General features: G+C 37.5%; 1 protein-coding gene across 1 annotated transcript in view; it reads left to right on the forward strand.

Moving 5' to 3' along the window:
* LOC126248701 (uncharacterized) overlaps positions 1-23,077 on the forward strand; it is a 729,031-nt gene that overhangs the window by 597,441 nt on the left and 108,513 nt on the right. Inside the window, exon 5 of the mRNA XM_049949985.1 lies at positions 14,389-14,746. Within this exon, the coding sequence (XP_049805942.1) occupies positions 14,389-14,746 (358 nt within the window). The remainder of the gene's footprint in view (positions 1-14,388; positions 14,747-23,077) is intronic.

Here is a 23,077-nt window from a genome sequence, read left to right on the forward strand (position 1 = left end):
ACAGTATAAAGAAGGGAAGGCTAACATAATAATTCCTGAATTTTAGCTGGCTGCTCGCTTTCAAATAAACCTGAATGAGCCAACCACACTGGGATAAACACCAAAATTCTGCTCGTTAATAACTTCGGAATAAGACTTAATTATTCACGTAATCGTAAATTCATTTCCTCTCTGCTAAAATAGGGGACTGACCGGCTGGTAAGCTATACTTTTTCTGCTGTGTGAACATAAAAGCATCATCAGTTGAAACGTGGCATACGTAAAACACCAACTTTTCATACTGGAAGGTGCTTCAATCGTTTAAGATACTGTAATGGCCGTCAACAAAGTAGGAAGCTCAATGTCACTACCGTTGCGTGACGTCTTCACGTAGCTCGAGGAATGGCAGGTGGCCGACGCTACACATTGCGTGTTCTGGCTACAGGCGCCGTCTAGTCTACGGTATGTTTTGCTTGCTGTGCGGGTCGGATTTGCTTCAGTCCGTGCCCGGGCACGCTGCAGTGCACGTCAGCTGTTGGTTACCTTCTACCATTCTGTAGTGAAACTTTTGCAAGTAAATACATTGGTTTTCAATTTATTGTTCTTTAACGTAATTATTTTCGGCGTAATTACGTACAAAACTTACCTTCAACAAGAAATAATTTCCTCCTACGTCCACGCCTGCTTTTAAACATTTCTATAAAAATAAACTTTGTGTGTAATTACGTCGAAAATAATTATTTTGTAGGTAAAGAACGATAAATTGAAAACAAATGCACTTACCTGCACAAGTTACACCACAGAATGGTAGAAAGATAAACCAACAGCTAAATCACAGTTCCGCTTGCCAGCTTTGTTTCCACATACACACTGTAGCAGTGAAGGGGTTAGTGCCAGCCGTGTGTTCACCATTCCCGTGCGGTGTCGTGTGTTCACGTGTGGTTTCAGTTTCTCTTGGAAAGATGCATTGATTTGTGTTTTGTTGCGAGAGTAACGCAGGAGCGAGGGCAAACGCATAGTCCTACACCGGTCGGCGTGCGTAGGCCGACAAGACATTCGAAACCAAACTGAAATTGTCGCAATGAAAGTACTGAAGTTTTTTCACTGACTTGGCCAAGAATGAAGAAACCAGGAATAATATGAACTTTGCGCAAATCCGCAAACTGACTGCAAAAACGTGTGGTATTGCAGAATCGACTGTATACCGTATTAGCAGTGCTGTATCATCGGCAGAATCTCCAGATGTGAGCACGTGTTCTGATTCTCCTAGAAAGGGATATAAACAAGAATTTTAATCTACGGAATCTGACACTTCTAACAAAAAAGTTAGTGCGTAGAACTGTACTTCGTTATTACGACAGAGCAAAATATCCGACGGCTAGAAAAATAGTGTGTGATCTCGTGAAAAAATTAATTATCCTAGCTCAGAGACCTCTGTTCTTCGTCTTCTTCGCTTACCTGATTTTCAATTCACAAAGTGTAGTAATGGGCGAAAATTTTTAACGGAATGTGGAGACTGCATCATCAAGAACGAAGTTTTCCCGTACAATGCACGTATCGCCTGCTGAGGATAGGTGTGTAATATACTAAGATAAAACTTGGGTTTTACGGAACTATACGAACAAATGTATTTTGCTCGACTGCAAAGGAGCGTCGGACTTAGTTCCAAGACGTATAGTTACTTCTGTGCAGCTTATGTCGACATTTTTGGTGACGGGCGACGAAGAGTCTGTAATAGCTGCAAGTAAAAAAAATCTATAGTTAGGGAATATTCTCGGTATTTTATTTTGTTTCTCGGAATATTTTCATGTTTTCACGATAAAATATATATGACATGCATGGAGTTTTTACTAACATTTGACATTATCATTAACTGAAAATGCTGTATGACGGTGAGATGACTTTGATCTGCCTATTTTCGTGACAGCCACTGTAGTAAACAATTCACAGTAGGCCGTGTTGGCACCTGTAGGTTCACATTTGCTCGTGTCTGTAGTTACAGAATCTGCCACTGCTGCCATTACGGCAGTACGATCTTGCGAACTCTGTGATGCATGAACATACAGAACCTCTTCTATGAGTCTCCACTATTTCCATCATCGTAGCACAATTGACTTGGCACGTACTACTTCTGTAGCAATTCTTCTAAAGAACCATCCCGCCTCTCGAAAGGCTATCATTTGACTCGTACCAATCCCGTTCAGTTAGCTCTGCTAAACACTGTGCCTTATTGCCTTTTCCATTTCATTGATCATTTCTTCCCCCTCCCCCCCCCTCTCCCCACCCCTCCCCACCACAGGAGGGAAGTGGTTGTAGCAATCAAATTGCTGCTCTTCAGACACATGATGAAAAAAATATCTATCTATAGTTCTTTTTACAGATTATTCATTTTTATTGCAAAACCATAGACAGCGATAGTGATACTGATGCAAAAATGACGACAATGGTGACGCTGCTGCATCTGGCAAGTCGTTCAATGTCAGCTTCCATTAAATGTTGTGCGGGTGGGAAGTTAGTGTGTGGGGAGAAGTGGTAACAGGACAGTGCACGTATATGGATCGCTATGTCTGTGAGCAGTTCTGGAGAGAGAGCCTGTTGAAGCTTCTTTAGAACAGGATATGTTGGCTGTGAAACCACAAGCGTATATCTGGGCCTAGATCCATGATGCCCACTGCAGTTTGTTACATACATGAGGTTCTGTGGCACTGTTACGTCCACTGGCTACGAAACACGGTGACATTCATATCAGCAATGTTGTTCTGCTTCCTAGCTGCATATGATGACTGGAATGCAAGTGGCGTCGAAGTTCTCGACACCTAACGTGAATTTCGTCGGCTTGATCGATTATCTGTAACATTCATAGTAGAACACAGGTGGCAACTTTGGGCCCCTTTGAATAATCTTGAATCCTGGCAACGTGATATGCAGCTATTGAGCTTGATCTTGAACATATGTCACACGTTAGCTAGCAAACCACGCCCCCTTATCTATGACGTCATCATCATAACGTCACAAGCCATGTCTTTATCATGACGTCATATGCCGCACTCTCTTTACAATTTGTAACGTTGGCAGGAAATTCAAAAATACAAACGATCACTATGTGGTCGGCACGTTCAAATGTATCAAAACGATCTGTATCTTTCATGCACCATGTTCAGAGGTATCAAAACGACCTGTGTTATTGGTCAAAACGTTTTTTACTGCAAGATAAAGTTAATATCCTAGCAGGGAGCCGCTATAATGTTTACCCGACTTTGAAAAGTAGTTGATTGGTTCAAATGGCTCTAAGCACTATGGGACTTAACATCTGAGGTCATCAGTCCCCTAGACGTAGAACTAATTAAACCTAACTAACCTAAGGGCATCACACACATCCATGCCAGAGGTAGGATTCGAACCTGCGACCGTAGCAGCAGCGCGGTTCCGGACTGAAGCGCCTAGAACCGCTCGGCCACAGAAGCCGGCGAAAAGTATTTTAAAGTGGATAGTTCAAAGCATGGAAAAAATCATTTCTTACCTATAAGAATGTGTGTTACTGCTACTGCTCAGTGTACCATTTCGACGATGTGTCGTCTTGGTTTCTCTAATATGTAGCACAAAGAGTGAACTAAACTAGTCAACAAGACCTACTTCACCTACAAGTTACATCAGTAGTGCCAATATGTGAACCATGTATATTTTCCTTCATTTTTACTGTTTTAGAACAAGTACGTTACAACAGTATCGACACTTCTATTTTGTACTCTAAATCTTATGCATTATGATAAAAATTTTCTTTTGTTGTGAAGATTGTATTTTCGAGTCTTCAAAATTTCACCTCTGAGTGTGGAAGTATCTTCCATCACTGTCTTTCGTCATGCTGTGTTGTGTTTGCATTTCGTATTTTGTTAATCACGAAGTTATCCTAGCGTATTACGAAACTATCTAGTTTAAGTGATAGAACACGTTGACAGTGTAGTGAAAACACTCCATTTTCAGTGTGATTTGTTGTGCTGAAGTGGCAGAAAAAGTAACCCTCGAGCAGAGAACACCAGTAGAACGTAACTACTGGTAGGTGCAAGATCAAATAGTAACTGAAAAACCTGTGTTAACCAATATATAATGCCAGTTTAAATATTTAGTGTAGGAAATGATGCATTATCTTCTTTCCCCTCAAAATAGTGCTTGGTGATTTGAAGCATTACTGAAAAACTTCTAAAAAAGGTATGTGATGAAAGTTCGCTCGATGTACTTCCAGCGACATAGCCTCTAGTAGACCGAATTTCCCACACCTGTTACATATTTTCACAGATATTTTAAAAATGAAAATAAAATTGTGACACTTAACATAAATCTTATGTGTTGTTATCTTCTTCCCCCTAAAATGGTGCTTTGTCAGGTTCGATTTTGTGCGTTTCTCATTTAGGCCAAACTGCCTGTACCACAATATATTTTGGGAGAAATACAAAACAGGGGGAAAATAAAATTTACTGATGAGGCAGAAATTTAGGTGCTTACATATTTTTCATAAATAATACATATGTGGAAATACACTCTAAGACAACAAAAACGACACACCGTGAAGGAATGATCCGAATGGGACGGAAATTGGTACACGTGATGTACACGTACAGACAAACAAACGAAAACAATTTCAGAAAAATTGTATGATTTATTCAAGAGAACGAGGTTCACAAACTGAGCAAGTCAATAACACGTTGCTCCATCTCTGACCATTACGCGAGCCGTTATTCAGCTTTGCGTTGATTGACAAGTGTTGTCAGATGTACTCCTGATGGATATCACGTAAAATTCTGACCAACTGGCGCGTTAGATCATGAGAATCCCGGGCTGGTGGGAGGCTGTCCATATCGCTGTAAAGGTTCTCAATTGGGGAGAGATCTGTCGACCTTACTGGCCAAGGTAGGGCTTCGCAAGCAGTAGAAAATCTGATCGTCTGCGGGCTGAAATGTAAGTCCAGGATGGCTTGCGATGAAGGGCAACGAAACGGTGCGTAGAATATCGTCGACGTACCGCTGTACTGTAAGGTTGTCGTTGATGACAAGCAAAGGAGTCCTGCGATGAAATGAAATGGCTTGCCACATCCCACTCCCTGGCCGGCCGAGCGGTTCTAGGCGCTTCAGTCTGGAACCGCGCGACACCCACGGTCGCACGTTGGAATCCTGCCTCGGGCATGGATGTGTGTGATGTCCTTAGGTTAGTTAGGTTTAAGTAGTTCTAAGTTCTAGGCGACTGATGACCTCAGATGTTAAGTCCCATAGTGCTCAGAGCCATTTGAACCAAACCACTCCTGGTCGCTGATACGTATGGCTAGTCACTGGGGCTCAATTTGAAGAGGAGCTCATCACCGAAGGCAATTCTACTACAGTCAATGAGATTCCAGATCAAATACGTGTCTGTAGACTCCTCAGACAGCGGTGGGATACCAACATGACTGTCGCCTGCTGTACGGCCCGACTACTTGGTGTGATGGTCTGCGATGCCATTGGTTTTCATAGCAGGACTCCTTTGGTTGTCATTTGTCATCTGCGGCACCCTTTCAGAACAGCGGTATGTCGACGATATTCTACGCCCCACTCAGTTGCACTTCATGCCAGGCCATCCTGGGATTACATTTCAGCAAGATAATGCCCTCCCGCAGCTAGTGAAGGTTTCTACTGCCTGTCTTCGTTCTTGTCAAACCCTGTCTTGGCCAACAAAGTCGCCGGATCTCTCCACTAACTGAGAATGTTTGGAGCATTATGAGCAGGACCCTCCAACCATCTCACGCTTTGGACGATCTATCGCACCTGTTGTACAGAATTTGGCACGATATCCCTCAGTAGGACATCCAACAACTCTATCAATCAATGCCAAGCCGAATAATTACTTGTATAAGGGCCAGAGGTGGATCAATACATTATTGACTTGCTCATTTTGTGAAGCTCTTTCTCCCGAAAAACCCATCAAATTTTTCTGAAATTATAATCACTTGTTTGCGTGCACGTGTACATAACATCTATCTATTTCCATCCCATTTGGATAATTCCATCGTGGTGCGCCTTTTTCTTTCTTCTTTATTCTTTTTGAGTGTACTTTAAGTAATACCCATTACACAATTTTTGTTGCTGTGTGCACACACAAGAGATGAAATTTATTGATGGCCCAGTACAGTAATTGACATAAACATTATCTTAGTGAAGTATAAAAACAATCATTTACGGCTGTGTGTGTGTGTGTGTGTGTGTGTGTGTGTGTGTGTGTGTGTACGTGTGCACACATGCTTACAGAAAAAATTCACATCTTTCGGATAATTATGAACATACCAGGTACGTACTGAGTGTCTGTTTCGTCGGTATTTTGGAATTTTCCGCCAACGTGACGTCATGTAAAGAGGGCGTCGCTTGTGAAGATATGATTATTACATCATAGATAGGGGTATGGTTTGCGATATCATGATGATGACGTCATATATAAAGCGGCGTGGCCTATGACGTCGGATATGATGTCACCAAATTCAAGGCAAGTCAAAGTGTCCCAAAGTAGCCATCCTACTGTTCCCCAAGTTGCTACTAAATCAAAGCTGCCGAATTACACGTTAAACTGGGGTGGGTTATGGACACGCAAGTCACTCTATTGGCGTCAAATTCAAAGATTTACACTACGCCATTGAGCAAGAAGGAATTATTGTTATTTTTAAATGAAATGTTTAACTGGTATTCGTGACTTGGGGTAAATAAAAGTCCCACTAACACTCAGTATCATTTAGTAAACTAACCTACAGGGCTACTACACAAGCGATCTTCGTGCCAAAAACATAATGGAGCTACCCCTTGATCTCCACCCTCACTGCATGACGTAAAATTTGTCTACTACAGAATGTGCAGTTCACCAGCTTACCACAATGAAAAGTATCTCTACGGTTAAAATGTAGCAATTTTAAACTATGGACTATATTTATTGGAAGGCTATACCTTGTGTTGTCACAGGATCAAAGTGTGAATGTACCTGCCACTATGCTGACACCATGAGTAAGGACATGCATATTTTCTTTGGTCCGTCATTATCTACACTGATACATAGCTGAAACTTTTCATTCAATATGATGGATAATACTAAGAGAGATCATCTAGTCTCTGACGGACACACAACATATCCTCGCTGAAATTAAGTTAACTGAACGCCCTATTATGGAAGGTACGGCTCTGGCATAGTTCATAGTGAACCTTGGCTTCTTGAACAATTCTCTGCCAGGTATCCCTATCCAATGCTCGAGCTTTCCATCTCTTTCACCTCATTTTCTGCAGGTCCTCCATGACTCCATCTACTCATCTCGTGCTCTGTCGACACCGCCTTCTTTGACCCCCTGAATTTCCATACAATATCTTTTTAGTTACTTCCGTATCACTCACCCGTACCACAAGCCTCACCCATCTCAATCTGGCTGATTTCACTGTTCTTCTAATAGGAAGATCTTTATACACCGTCCAGTCATATTAATGTGACCACCCGTCAAAAGCCTGAATAACTTCCATTTGCAGCACGGTCCGCAGTGAGATGTGCAGAAAGAGAGACACTGAGATTCTGGAAGGTATCGACAGGGATGAGGTGCCATGCCGACTCCATTGCCGTGGCCAGCTGCGCTAGGCTTTTCGGTTGAGGATTCATGGCACAAAGAGCCTCATCGAGTTGTCCCACAGATTCTCGAGTGGGTTTAAATCCGGAAAATCTGATGGTCAGGGGAGTACACTAAACTCATCCTGATGCTCTTCGAACCACGCACATACAGTGCAAACTGTGTGACACGTTGCATTGTCCTGCATGTAGATGCCATCATGCTGAGGAAGAAAAACTGCACGTAGGGATGAACACGGTCACCGAGGATAGATGTATATCTGTGTTGATCCATTGCTTCTTCCAAAATGACGAGATCACCCAGGGAATGCCACGAAAACATTTCCCAGACCATGACGCCCCTTTCCTCCGGCATGGACCGTTCTCACTGTTGTTGCAGGATGTTTTCTGTCAGACGTTTCATCCCAGTAAAACATAAAACGTGCTTGATCTTAAAAGACCACCTGTCGCCGCTCTGCGGACGCCCAACTCCGGTACTGACACGCCAATTCCAGCCTTTGTCTCCGATGAACATCAGTCATTATGGGTGCTTGAACCAGGAGCCTGCTACAGAGGCCCATTTGTAATGTTCGCTGAACAATCGTTGAGGACACGTTGTTGGTAGCCCCCTGGTTCATCTGAGCAGTTAGTTGCTCAAAGTTGCACGTCTATTCTCCCGTAGACATCTCCACAGCCGTTGCTCACCCCTGTCATCTACGTCCCATGGTGCACCACAGTTGCCTCAAGAGCTGGTTTCGGATAGCGTCATTTTGCCATGCACGGTGTACTTTAACCACGGCAGCATGTGAATATTTTACAAACTACTTCGTTTAGGAAATGCTTCCACCCTTGTCCCAAAAGCCAGTGATCATGCCCTTTCTTACGTCAGATAAATCGCTCCGTTTCCACATTACAACGACTGCGCTGTTTCCCGTGTACCCTAGATACGTATTATATACCATCCACTGCTAGTGCTGCCACCTGTAGCCTGTGAGTATTTAATGCATGCTGACGTCTAACATAGTCGGTAGTTTCAATTTCCCCCCATATCGTAGTTCCGCCGGTGGTCGCGATTGGCGTTCTTGAGAGCCATAGGCATCTAGTACACAGTCAGAACCTCAGAAAGGCCGAGATATTACAGACAAGTGTGGAGTACAGCCGAAGAGCTGCGACTATCGAAACTCTTCGCGCTGCGTGTTCGTCTACTTCCTGTACCCGAGATCAACTGTTTACGATATTGTGGCCAAGTATAATACTTCGGAGAAGTCCTGGGTTCACTTCCTAGGTGTTGTGTCCAGTGAGGGTGATATCATGCTGCCACGTTTCTTTGAAAAGGGACAAGTCGCCATGAAAGAAGTTTATCTGCAAGTTTTGACGAATGTCGTGAATCGTCTGTCAGCGGAAGGTACACTGGCTCCTGCGAGCCATTTAGTCCGAAACATTGACATATTCTGGTCAAAGTAGTTCTGGACCTCGAATAGCCCAGATTTGAACCCCCTCGATTACTATGTTTGGAGCGTAGTCGAAAGAGTTACCAAGAAAACGAGGCACCCTATTGTCGCGTCTCTACACACCGCTATCGAAGTAGCACTCGCGAATATGGACAGCGCTGTTTTAAAGAGTGCGTGCGATCGCTTCAGGACAGGATTGGAAGCTGTCACTGCGGCTGAAGGAGGTTATATCCGGTAATTTTAGTCTTGAAAGATACCACTACTTATATGTACAAGGATTTTCATAATCATTTATATTTTGTTTTAATAAAATTGCTTTTAGAAAAGCTTCATTTGTCCAGATTTAAGAACCGCACCCTGTACAGTTCTATTGTTTTTTTTTTTTTTTTAAGCGGAATGGTATGATCCTCGTGATCCTCGCCCTACTAGATCCACTCCTGACTCATTGTGATTTACATTGGCTATGATTTCCCTCAATCACCTCAGGCAAGTGCCAGGATGGTTCCATTCAAACAAGGGCAGCCTATTTTGCATCCAACCTTGCGCGTACCACTAAGCTTGTGCTTCATCTCTAGTGACGTAGACAACAGCGGGAATGAGAATCTAAGCTTCATTCCGCTAACACTAACTTCTGTGGAGAGAGAGGAGGCGGGAGGGGGAATCAATGGATATCCCTCTTTGTGAAGCTCAGGTACTTCACTAATTCAGAATTTAACCTGTTTCAAGGTACCTCGGTGAGCCTGTTTGAAAACAGTTTCCCTAATAAAACAGTGAAACGTAATGGTAAGAAACTATCTAAAAAGCTATGGCTTACTAAAGGGATGAAAATATCTTGTATACAGAAAACAGAAATGTAATTTATAGCTAGAAGCAGTAATGATTCAAAAACAGTCAACCATAAGAAAAACTACTGCACTGTATTAAGAAAAGTTGTTAAAATCCAAAAGTATTTGCATTATGTCTTAGATTAGCACCCTTGATAATAAAATTAAAACAATTCGGAATATTGTTAAAAGCAACCAAGTGCACAGGAAGACTATATTTCTATCAAACTCAATGAAAAATTCCCTAACGAAAAGTCAAAAGCAAAAAATAATTTTAGTGATCATTTTTAACTGTTGTCGAGAAAATAGGTTCCAGCTGTCCATTAGGAAATGCAAGGCTGTATATGGAAGAAGCAATACCCATGCAATTTGATAGAATTGGATTTCAACCCACCTCTCCTAATGAAATTAAGAAATAATAAATTCACTGGAAAGTAAAAGCTCACCTGGAATTAATGGCTTTCCCAGCAGAGTACTAAAAACTTTTTTCCAACAGATAACTAGGATTCTCAGGCACATATGTAGCAGCTCACTGAAAGAAGGCATTTTTTTTGATAGACTGGAATATGCTACTGTTAAACCATTGCGTTAAAAGTGGGATGGGTTTGACACTAACAACTACAGCCCAGTCTCGCTTCTGACAGCTTTACACAAAATTCTTGATAAAGTAATATATTCGAGAGTAGCTTTACATATTTGTAAAAATGAAGTACTAACAAAATGTCGGTTTGATTTTCAGAATGGCTTTTCAACAGAAAATGCTGTTATCCATGCTTTCACTGACCAAATATTAAATGCTTTGAATAACTTAACATCACCCATTGGGATTTTTTTGTGATATCTCAAACGCATTTGACTGCATGAATCATGAAATTCTTTTACACTACTGGCCATTAAAATTGCTACACCACGAAGATGACATGCTACATACGCGAAATTTCACCGACAGGAAGAAGATGCTGTGATATACATTTGATTAGCTTTATATATTTGTCCAATACCCGTTTATCATCTGCATTTCTTCTTGGTGTAGCAATTTTAATGGCCGGTTGTATATATATATATATATATATATATATATATATATATATATATATATATATATATATGCAACATCGATTGCACCCGTACCATATTTCTATGCACCAGGAATTGCATGGCGACGACTTTGAACGTCGTATGCAGTTCTGCCACTGGGCACAAGAGAAATTACGGGACGATGACAGATTTTTTCCACGCGTTCTATATATTCGTGTAGTACGTAAAGAAATATGAATGTTTTAGTTGGACCACTTTTTCCGCTTTGTGATAGCTGGCGCTGTAATAGTCACAAACGTATAAGTACGTGGTATCACGTAACATTCCGACAGTGCGGACGATATTTGCTTCGTGATACATTACCCGTGTTAAAATGGACCGTTTACCGATTGCGGAAAAGGTCGATATCATGTTGATGTATGGCTATTGTGATCAAAATGCCCAACGGCTGTCTGCTACGTATGCTGCTCGGTATCCTGGACGGCATCATCCAAGTGTCCGCACCGTTCGCCAGATAGTTACGTTATTTAAGGAAACAGGAAGTGTTCAGTCACATGTGAAACGTCAACCACGACCTGCAACAAATGATGATGCCCAAGTAGGTGTTTTAGCTGCTGTCGCTGCTAATCCGTATATCAGTAACACACAACTTGCGCGAGAATCGGGAATCTCAAAAACGTCGGTGTGGAGAATGCTACATCAACATCGATTGCACCCGTACCATATTTCTATGCACCAGGAATTGCATGGCGACGACTTTGAACGTCGTATGCAGTTCTGCCACTGGGCACAAGAGAAATTACGGGACGATGACAGATTTTTTCCACGCGTTCTATTTAGCGACGAAGCGTCATTCACCAACAGCGGTAATGTAAACCAGCATAATATGCACTATTGGGCAACGGAAAATCCACGATGGCTGCGACAAGTGGAACATCAGCGACCTTGGCGGGTTAATGTATGGTGCGGCATTATGGGAGGAAGGATAATTGGCCCCATTTTATCGATGGCAATCTAAATGGTGCAATGTCTGCTGATTTCCCACGTAATGTTCTACCGATGTTACTACAAGATATTTCACTGCATGACAGAATGGCGATGTACTTCCAACATGGTGGATGTCCGGCACATAGCTCGCGTGCGGTTGAAGCGGTACTGAATAACATATTTCATGACAGCTGGATTGGTCGTCAAAGCACCATACCATGGCATGCACGTTCACCGGGCCTGACGTCCCCAGATTTCTTTCTGTGGGGACAGGTGAAGGATATTTGCTATCGTGATCCACCAACAACGCCTGACAACATGTGTCAGCGCATTGTCAATGCATATGCGAACATTACGGAAGGTGAACTACTCACTGTTGAGAGGAATGTCGTTACACGTATTGCGAAATGCATTGAAGTTGACGGACATCATTTTGAGCATTTATTGCATTAATGTGGTATTTACAGGTAATCACGCTGTAACAGCATGCATTCTCAGAAATGATAAGATCACAGAATTACATGTATCACATTGCAACAACTGAAATAAAATGTTCAAACGTACCTACGTTCTGTATTTTAATTTAAAAAATCTACCTGTTACCAACTGTTCGTCTAAAATTGTGAGCCATATGTTTGTGGCTATTACAGCGCCATCTATCACAAAGAAAAAACAGTGGCCCAACTAAAACATTCATATTTCTTTACGTACTACACGAATATATAATAAAAAATGGGGGTTCCGATTTAAAGAAACCTATGGCAGCGCCATCTAGCAGGCCAACCTTAGCGCCATCTGGTTTCCCCCTTCAAGCTAGTCAAGTTTCATTCTTTGTAGTTTTTTCGTTTGACGCTTATTTCGTGAGATATTTGGCCCAGTCACGATCAATGGACCACCATGTATAGATATACAAAGAAGTTTACAATTAATCTAAAAGAGATACGTTTACACTATTCATTTGTATCACATCACTGGTCACTGCCCACATTACACACAAAATCTCTCTCTCTCTCTCTCTTTCTCTCTCTCTCTCTCTCCCTCTCTCTCTCTCTCTCACACACACACACACATTTTTGGCTGGCGTCAGGACCTTGACAATATTTCCGCCACTCTATCGAGTTCTTCGTATTGTTCCCTTAGACCACGTAAAAAAGCTTAGTCAGCACCTCACAACAGTGAATGAGATGCTGAACTCAAGGAAATCGAAAAAGGTTTGCAAATATTTTAATTTTTTCTGTGAGCGCAACTAGAATATTGAGTACTGAGGAGCCAATGAAACAGGCATACCATATACTTGTTGTGTAATTTATCTGGCTGCAACAGTCCTAACTTAGTGTATGAAGTACCGGTACTGTAATTGTTAAATATATGGATGTTGCAGATGTAAGGCATACAAAAAAAACTGATTGGAGACTTCACTACTTGCATTCCATAAACTATTAGATCATTCAATTATTAACAGCCTTGTACAATCACAATTGTTTTCTGGCTTACACATGATCTATATTTCAGTTTCATAAAACATTATGATACAATGAGATCTCTGAAAATAAGTCTTTTCTTATACAAATAATTTAAAACTCAACGTATGCAGACAGTAAAAAGTGTGTACAAATTTAGTTTAGCATTTCACGCAGTGGGGCTACTGGTGAAATTCGCACATTCAGTTACATTTATATGTGAGTCAGTCACTGAAATAGTTAAAATTACAATAACTGACATGCAACAATCGCATTAAAAGAGTAGATGTATACAGTTGTCACAGCTTGATTATTAAAGATACACATTCTTTAGAAATAATTTAGCAGTTCCTGATATCTCTGAAAATAAGTCTCTTCTTATACAAATGATTTAAAACTCAACATATGCAGACAGTAAAAAGTGTGTACAAATTTAGTGTAGCATTTCACGCAGTGGGGGCTACTGGTGAAATTCGCACATTCAGTTACATTTATATGTGAGTCAGTCACTGAAATAGTTAAAATTAGAATAACTGACATCCAACAATCGCATTAAAAGAGTAGATGTATACAGTTGTCACAGTTTGGTTATTAAAAATTGACATTCTTTAGAAATCTTTTAGTAGTTCCTCCTCAGGCATTAAGTAGCATTTAAACTATGGATTAGTATATTGCAACAAGCAGCTTAACAGTAAACATTAAAAAAGCCGTTTTTTAAAGTAGCTTCTTTTCCATGACTTACATTAGATACTCATTTGTAGCCAGTCTAATATAAAAATGCCAGATTAAATGATTGCAGTTGATTTGCATGGGCCAATACTAAATAACAATAGTTCAATGAAGTTAGAGAAGAAGTAACTAAGGACTGTTTGTTTTTGCTAATGAATTTCCTGACTTTTGTACACCTATGAAGATCTCTGTTATTGGCAAAAATTGTAATATGCACTGTGCAAAAGACTAAATAAGCTCATTTCATTGGAACTTCATGCAGCTAAATATGAGTGAAGTACCTTAAAAATGCACAATTATTTTACCTAATATATTTCTTTTCAGGTCTCAAATTTGTCCGAAGTCCAGACATCTATAAAAGAAGTGACATCAGCCATTGTCCACTATGTTTCTGGAGTCAAGGATGGACAAAATGAAAACATGCCAAGCAGCAACAGGCACAGCCCACGAGGCAGTGGACGACTCTGCTGGTTAGAGAGCTCATTTGTGGGGAGCAGACCATTAGATTCACCGGAAACTCCGCTCCTGCTTACAAGCACAAAAACATTTGGCAGTGACAGTGATCCTACTGCTAGCAATATTGGCATGGTACCCATGGACAAGACTGGCACTGCAGCAAATGAACTGTATCTGGAGCTTAGTAATACAGCCACTGAAACCTTCAACACACGTCAGTTGAATGGTGAGTATCTTCTGACATAAAACACTGGTCTGCCGTGATTTGCCAGTGGTATTAGTAACACAGCAGGCCTTTTCACTTCATTACGCTATGCACTGCATAAATATTGCAAGCTTCCAGAAAAAAATTATTTAGTTGCTTTACTCAAGGCCTAATTCAGAATTATCTGGCATCAGGGACTTGACACTTACAAAGTTGAGTATGTTGATGTAGAAATTTTTTCTATTGAAACTCTCAATCTATTTTGCTTATTTACTCTTATAAAAGTCTTCTGATAATTTTAATTACTTCCTTTCTGTTCCTGGAATATCATAGTAAGGCTTGTTTACAGATTTGAGCTGATCCTATTTTTTTACTGCAAATTTGTGCTATTAAACATTTAGACAATGTATTCAGCTGTGTATAATTATAAAAAAGCATGGAACTCACATAATAAACAGACATTAAAGTAACATAGATTCTCAACTGTCATGCAGTTGATTCTATCAGTGTCAGAAAATGAGATTGCATATGTCCAACATTTTACTTCAGATTATGTAGAGCTATTGTGAACATGAGAAATGTCGATTCTTCTGAAAGCTAGAGCTATTGTGAACATGAGAAATGTCGATTCTTCTGAAAATTAAATCCTGAAGTAGTTCTTCGTTTGGTGTCTTGGCTATAACTGATATAACTGCATGATTATTATTATTATTTGATTTGCACTAGATATTGCTGAAGCTTGTTATAAATCAGTGCCAATTCACTGCATGATTTTCTCCTCTAGAAGCTTAGAAATCTTTTTTTTTTTTAGTGCTCAGTACCATAACCAGCATAACTGACAAAGTTCCACTACTGACATTTCTGTTATTTCTTTATGTAAACCTGCTCAAAATGGCCCTGATGCTCATAGTTCAATAATTACAGTAGGTTTTTGAGAGACAATATAAAACACACTTATGGTAATAAATTTCTGTGAGCTTCAATTATGTGCTGTAATGAAAGAACAAAAGAGTCTGAAAATCATATAATTCAAGCTGCTGACATTACCTAATGGCAAAACTCAGATAAAAGTTAGTTATGTGGGAACTACAGTAAATACCAGTTCTGTATACTGAGTTTTTAAAAACAAACATTTCTTCTCAAATCTGAAAACAGAAAAATGAGAAAATAAAGATACTGTATGTGGCAAAAGCTGCAGTAATATTATAATTTGTGGGAATCTTCTTTGAAAATATGAAGGACATACCTGAAGAAAGTGAAACTTGAAGTCAAGTGGGATATTCTGCTGTTGAAAATTGTCACTCTCGTCTATTTTGGGTCTCTGGTGACTGAATATTTGTTGCAGCTTTTCTTTCCCATTACAGTCCACAATTTCTTTCTACACATATCCATTTTTGTACTTCCTCTCTAGCTTTTAATGAAGTAATTTTTGTTCATAAAAGCTCATGTTTCCTCACTATGTTTTTCACATCAACATGGAGTAAATAATCTGCATCTACATAAGTACTCTGCGAGCCACCTTATGATGTGTGGTGAAGTCACGTATATTTCCATAAGAGTTGTTTGTTTTTTCTGAAACAGATAAAAAGATTATTTCTCTATATGTTTCTCCAAAAGTTTACTGTTATACCTATCAAACAAAGCATTATCCGAACAGAACATCTATAGTCAATGATAAATTACTTTGATTCTGAGTCATATTATATTTACATAATTTTTAATTTTTTAACATCCTGTGTTAAATAATAATTCCTTATCTTTAATTTAAGCTATAGGAACAATCTGTAAATCTTACTAATTACACAGACTTATGTACTAAAATATATTTAACAACATTATTGTTACAAAAAATATATAATAGAATGGTAACATTTAGTTCAGTTCATGTAACCATTAAGACATTGTATTAGAAGGATTCTTACAGTCACTAATATATACTTTGACATACAAAACCAAATCAAACTAAATTTGTCATTAAGTAGTATATTTCCTTCACATGCCATATGATTCCAGGTGATTTCTCATAACTAGTAGCCAATATCAATAAATATTGTGGTAGATGGTACAGAGTTGTTAAACTGTCATGGAACCTGTGTAGTAGGATTTTGGGGGACTGTATTTCGATTATATATATTTTTTCTCGAAAATGTCCCAGCTCATGATATTGCACATTCCTACAGGTGAAACCATTTGTTTATAGATGCAGTAGCATGTCAGTTCAAACAGAAAATCTGTCATGGTTGAAGTAACTGTAATGTTTCAGAAATTTTTGGTCTCCATGTACATCCAAATAACAAATTGCAAATGTACTGTGATCTTCAATGTTTTTCAACCATCAGCTAACACTCCAGCTTGGGTTGTTTAAATGATTTATGAATTCCAGCAGCAGTAATTTTTGCTGCAATAGTTTCATGTATTCTCTATGCACTACAAAATATTGTGAGAATCAATGTATAAAAGATAACAGAAATTAACTAAAAACACCTTTTACATGCCCAGAGGATATAAATTCAAATTTATTTTTTGTAAGATGTACTTATAAGGAGATGTTTTATGTTCTTACATCAAAATTCATAAAGATAAAATCATGTGTAAATGTCATACACATGAAGCCAAGATATAAAAAAACTACAATTTAAAAATTCCATAAACAGGACTTCTACATATATAGTGCATAATGAAATTGTGTGCATGTATATAAATCATTTGAGCTAAAAACATTGTCCAACAATGAAAATCGTTTTATTTATGGGCTAGATGTTGTGGAGTTCTTCACATTTTTCACTAAACAATTATTAACTGGTGACAATAATTACTGAAGAACCTTTAGACTCTCAATACAGGTTCATGAAGGAGAATCACCATTGTCTGACTACCAGTATGTCACTCCAGATTTCTTTCAAAGTTGTGTTAATGAAGTAACAATACAACACTAATTTCCTGTACTATAATTTAGGTACAGTAAAACATAACATGTAAGATTGTGCTTTGTTGCATGGTTTCAAAAGTTGTGGTTGTGTATTCAGACTGAAACAACCTGAAATCATAATATGTAGTAGTTATGTAGCATTCAAATCATTTTGATGTGCCGCTATCCCAATGAAAGAGTAAAATGTGTTCTGCTATTCTCATTTTGTGTGGAATTGAAATCCAAAATGTAATATAATAATATATATATATATATATATATATATATATATATATATATATATATATATATATATATATTAGTAGAGAGAGAGAGAGAGAGAGAGTTTGCATGCTGTGTTTCAGTATGAGGCAAAAAAGTAACAAAATATGTTTTCAGATTAACATTTTCTAAATAACAGGTTATTGTAGATTTGGTATGATGCGTTTTTGATAAAGAGTATCTTTTAAATTTTCAATAACTAGTAACTTTGAAACTGCCTTGGGAAATGGTGGCTAACAAATGTATCTACCTTCACTTATTCTATTAAAGTATTTTTTGTATATGAATTGATTCCTCCTCGTATCACTGTTTTTCTGTACGCAAATGATATCTGTATTGTCTCCAACTAAAATCTAGTGAGACCTTCCTAGTGATCAGAGCTTTATAGATACTTATTGTGGTAACTGCAGGCTTTAGCAAGTAACTAATGTGGTTTGAATAATGCTCATTATTATTTGTTATGAAACACTGCTTGATTAAACAGACATTCATCTGAGAATATGAAAATAATTCTGTGAAGGGAAGAGATAAGGGAATTATAAAATGATAATCATTTCAGATTAGATTTAGAATGAAAGTGTTATCATTAGAGCATATGGATTCATTATATTATTTTGAATGGATATGTGTTACATTTGTTTCTCAACTTTCAAAGAAAATTTGTATAGCACAATAATGCCTCAGTCTATATTTCTACATAGATAATATACTTGCAATTTTCCTTCATTTATTTTCAACCATAAAACTCCCAAGAATTTTCCTATTGTTTGTATTTCATGGTCAGATATACCTATTTGACATTTTTAATTATTATATATAAATTACTGTAATGGTATTTTTGTCAGTTAGTGATCACTGTAATGACGAAAAATCATAAATTTAGATTCACCTAAATAAGAATGTTCTTTTCATTTTTTAGTACTGCAAGTTAAATTGACTGATAAGTTAACATGGACTGCATTTCAAAATAATTTAAAACTAAGCAGTCATAGTTCAGAACTGTCTCTGCTATATCACTAACACAATCGAAACTACTGAAATAATGATTATCAATTTTTTTCTATGAGAACTAGTAGATAAGTTTGTTGCATTAATTAGAAGTTTGTATAGGCATATGTTGTCATTGAAACAGTAAGAGATCTAGTCTCAGAATTTATTTTCTCTTATATCTGAAACTTTATGAAAATATTTCAAGGGTGAAATTTACATTTATATAAGGCTCTCTACCACCTACTTTAAGTATTGCAGTTTCATTAATCTGCAGTATCTATATTGTTCTTAAAAATGGTTCAAAAATTTTCTTATAAACAATTATGTTTAAATTTTCAATAATTGGGTGTTGTCTTCATTATTATTATTTTGTTTGCCTTTTTAAAACATACATACACCCATTATTTATTCTTAGTTATCATTTTTTTTATTTTCCCACAACTTGTACATCCTGTCACTGGGTCTCTCATCATTCTAGTGTCTGTCTTTTTTCAGTTTCAGATTTAATTCTTTTTGTTGTTTCGACATGAACGTATGAGGACCCATCTTCTGTAATTATACCATCACAAGTATTTAAAAAATACATGTTGAAAGCGACTGTTACAATATCAAAAACAAAATTAACCTACAAATATTATGTATTAAGTAACTACCAGAAATCCCCTCGGATAAACATTGGCATGTTACCTTGGCTGCATTAAGCTTCTTCACAAATAGGTAAAAACATGTGACATAGTACTCCTTTACAGTGCACTTTTCAGTCATTGTTACTTCTTGTACATTACAGCTGATGATTTCCTCTAGTTGACGAAAATTGTAACTCCAATTTACAGCATCTTTTTCTTTTTTTGTCTGAATGACTCTTTCATTTTCTATTACTGCATAATGTTGAACAGTTTAACTCAGTTTTCAGATAGTGTTCATGATCAGACATAAGTCAGTAGCTTGCCATGTTGGATACATTGGTTCCTGATTAATCACGGAAGGTAAACACCATCAGAGTCAGTTAGTATTAGAATCGATAACTATCTAGGTATACCAGATCCCGTTGCTTCAGGGAAACAAGTCGATGAAGTGGCTCCCAGTTGAAAGACTTATACCAGATCATTGTGCCCTATGACAATAATAATAATAATTATATTATTATTATTATTATTATTATTATTATCATCACATCATCATCATCATCATCATCATCAGAAATAACACACCCCTCTCCCAAAATGATTTACAGAACTTACAAGACATAATGAGATCCATTATCCAACAGGGAATATCTTATTCCACCCTTGCCAAACCTCTCGCCCTCTACCCCACCCACTAGTTCAAAACCGTTTCCCCTAGACAATAAATTTATGACATACCTATTTAGTTTTGTTAAAAATATCTGATTAAAAAACAACTGCTTACATTGGGAACCCATAAATGAAAACTGATTCACCCTCTGAGAGAGACAGTTTTAGTGAGAGAGAAATCAGATTTATGAACCTACTACCTATCATGGACTTAATGATTTCATGGATGGAAAACTATTATGGCTCAAGGAATGGAATAGACAGCGTATTTTTTACAAGGCAGATCACTCAGTTGACTGTGTATACTCAGTATAGCTAAAATATATTGAAGTGTTCATTTAAAATAGCACTTCTTTACATTGTATTTAAGCTAAACTGTCAACTACTCCCTAAATTAAATACTGTTTTCAGTCTCAGAAACGAACTGTACTATGAAGATGTATATACATTGAGTACACACTGCTTTCATCAGCACACAACACCTACCAGTATGTGAGTCTCCATTATGCACTGAACGTCTCATGAAAATTTTCTAAGATAGCATGAAAAAATTGATTTTTTGCAGCTATACTGCTTCTGTGACTGTCAATATGTTTTTATTGTCAAAGTTCCCTCTGAAATTGCAAACTTCTAAATATGATGTAACCATTGCCACCATCAATCTTTATGTATACTTTCAAGGTATTCAGTCTCTGTCAAATCGAATTTGGTAATACAACTGTTTTCAAGTCATTTCTGTAACAGAATTCCCTAGGCCATTATCAGTGATTCTGGAAGGGAATGAAATTCTCCTTCCATCTGAGTTTGCCTTTTCTGTCACACATTCTATTCAATGCATGTGTCATGCTGGTCAACATTATTGGTAGTGCAATATTTCACTTGAGTTTTTAAATTTATAGACGATGTATGAGACCCTAAAGAGAAAAAAAATCTTAAATGAGTTTTAGGACCCTCATTTACTATTCACAGAGCCAATATTTTCAGTTATTCTGCAGAAGTCTGAAGTTAATAAAAACTTCTACTAAACATTACAGCCATTATCTAAATTGTGATATTATCTCACTTATGCTACTATGTTATTTCTTTCAGGTCCTTTTTCATAATATATCCCATACAGAATATTAACTGAAGTGATAATTCTGCAAGCAGAGGAATTACTGATAGCTTTCTACTTTGGAACAACTAACTTTGATTAAACTAATAAAATTATTCCAGAAGTGTAATTTCTGGCATACAAGGTGATGGCAATTAAGAGGAAAAGAAAAATCAAGACGAAAAAAGGTCTAATAACTTTTGCAATCTATGTGGAAAACAGGTTATTTGAATCTGTAAGAATAAGGTAATCAAAAGAATGAAATTGAGTATTACTTACATGTTTGCTGAAGAAGAAAACGGAAGGAGAGATGAAAAGTTAGAGTATGGTTGGCAGCAAAGATGGTTCTGAAAAAGAGGATAAATGTTGGAAAGGATATTACTGTCTTACATCTGCATACCAACAGGTGACTGGTAACACCTTGTTTGGAGGACGAGCCTGAATGTGTTTGGGAAAGGTTACAATTGATAAAATTAAATATAAGTATTCTAAGGAGCATAACATTCTACATGGGTATCAGGAAAGGTCACATGGAGCATTATTTATAGCAGTAATAGTTGTAAGGTTGAGTGACAAGACACTGCAATCAGAGTAAAGCAAACAATGATGAGCAAGTATTCTGTTTACTGTAGCTACGGAAACTAGTATAGCGTCATAAATGCTCCCAACCCAATACATATCTAACAGAAACTTGAACAGATGTTAATGATGTCTGAAACTCAGTATAAGGAAACAGTTAACTGTCACCATGTAACCACCTACGAATCATGCAGAAACAATTTTTCTTAATCAATACAGTTATACTGGAAGAAAAATTTAAACTTGATAGTAAAAATAATGTGTTCATTCCATTTTATGGGCTTCAATTCTTGATGCTCCTTCATTTCCTACATATTCATTGTTGTGAATATATTTTGCATCAACAATATCTGTTGTGGGAAAAAGTATGAAAGAAGAGTGCCAGTACAAAGGAATTTGACAAGGCAAATTATCTTGTGTTAAAAAATTCTCTATAAAGAATGGACGGCTTTTTTGTATTCATTAAATTATTTGTATGCATCACAATCTTCAGTTAAACTGACATTATTTGACTTCAAGTGATTAGAAATGAATACAAAAATGTAGAAAATGATGGATTTTCTGCTTCCTATTTGAACAGCAGATTCACAATCATTAGACTACCAATCTCTCATCATGCCTTGCAATCAAGAGAGGTTTAGTTACTTGTGGTATTGGAGTGACTGCAGTATTTTTGATTTTTGCATGGTGGTATCTGAATTTTTGGCTGAACAATGCACTTTTCCATCTTCTCACTTTAGTACAAATATCATTGAACGTTTTAAAAAGTTATTGGTATTAATAGCGAAAATTCTACATTTCATATTACCTGATTTTACACTTTGTTGACAAATAAATTCGTGTAGCATAACTAAAGGGTCCCTAACACTGATTTTTTATGTTTATATTCTTGTACTATTAATATGGACTCATAGATTTAGTTTCACACATCAGTATATAATAAAACATCTCATACAATAAAATCATTAACAACCATTTCTGATAATTTTGTTGTATTCCATATCGCATATTACGTATGAAGAAGTAACACTTTCAGTAATAAATTTCAAATTACTTTTCTGTTGTAATCAGTGCATATTCTGTTAAATCTAATATGATTTCACTTTTGTTTTACTACATTTGCTACACAATTAGCTAACGTTTTATTGAAATATGTGAATTTATAAAGACTGACAATTGTTCCATTGTCTTTGTCTTGAAATGAT

The sequence above is a fragment of the Schistocerca nitens genome, chromosome 3, assembly GCF_023898315.1.
Source record: "Schistocerca nitens isolate TAMUIC-IGC-003100 chromosome 3, iqSchNite1.1, whole genome shotgun sequence".
NCBI classification, from domain to species: Eukaryota; Metazoa; Arthropoda; class Insecta; order Orthoptera; family Acrididae; genus Schistocerca; species Schistocerca nitens.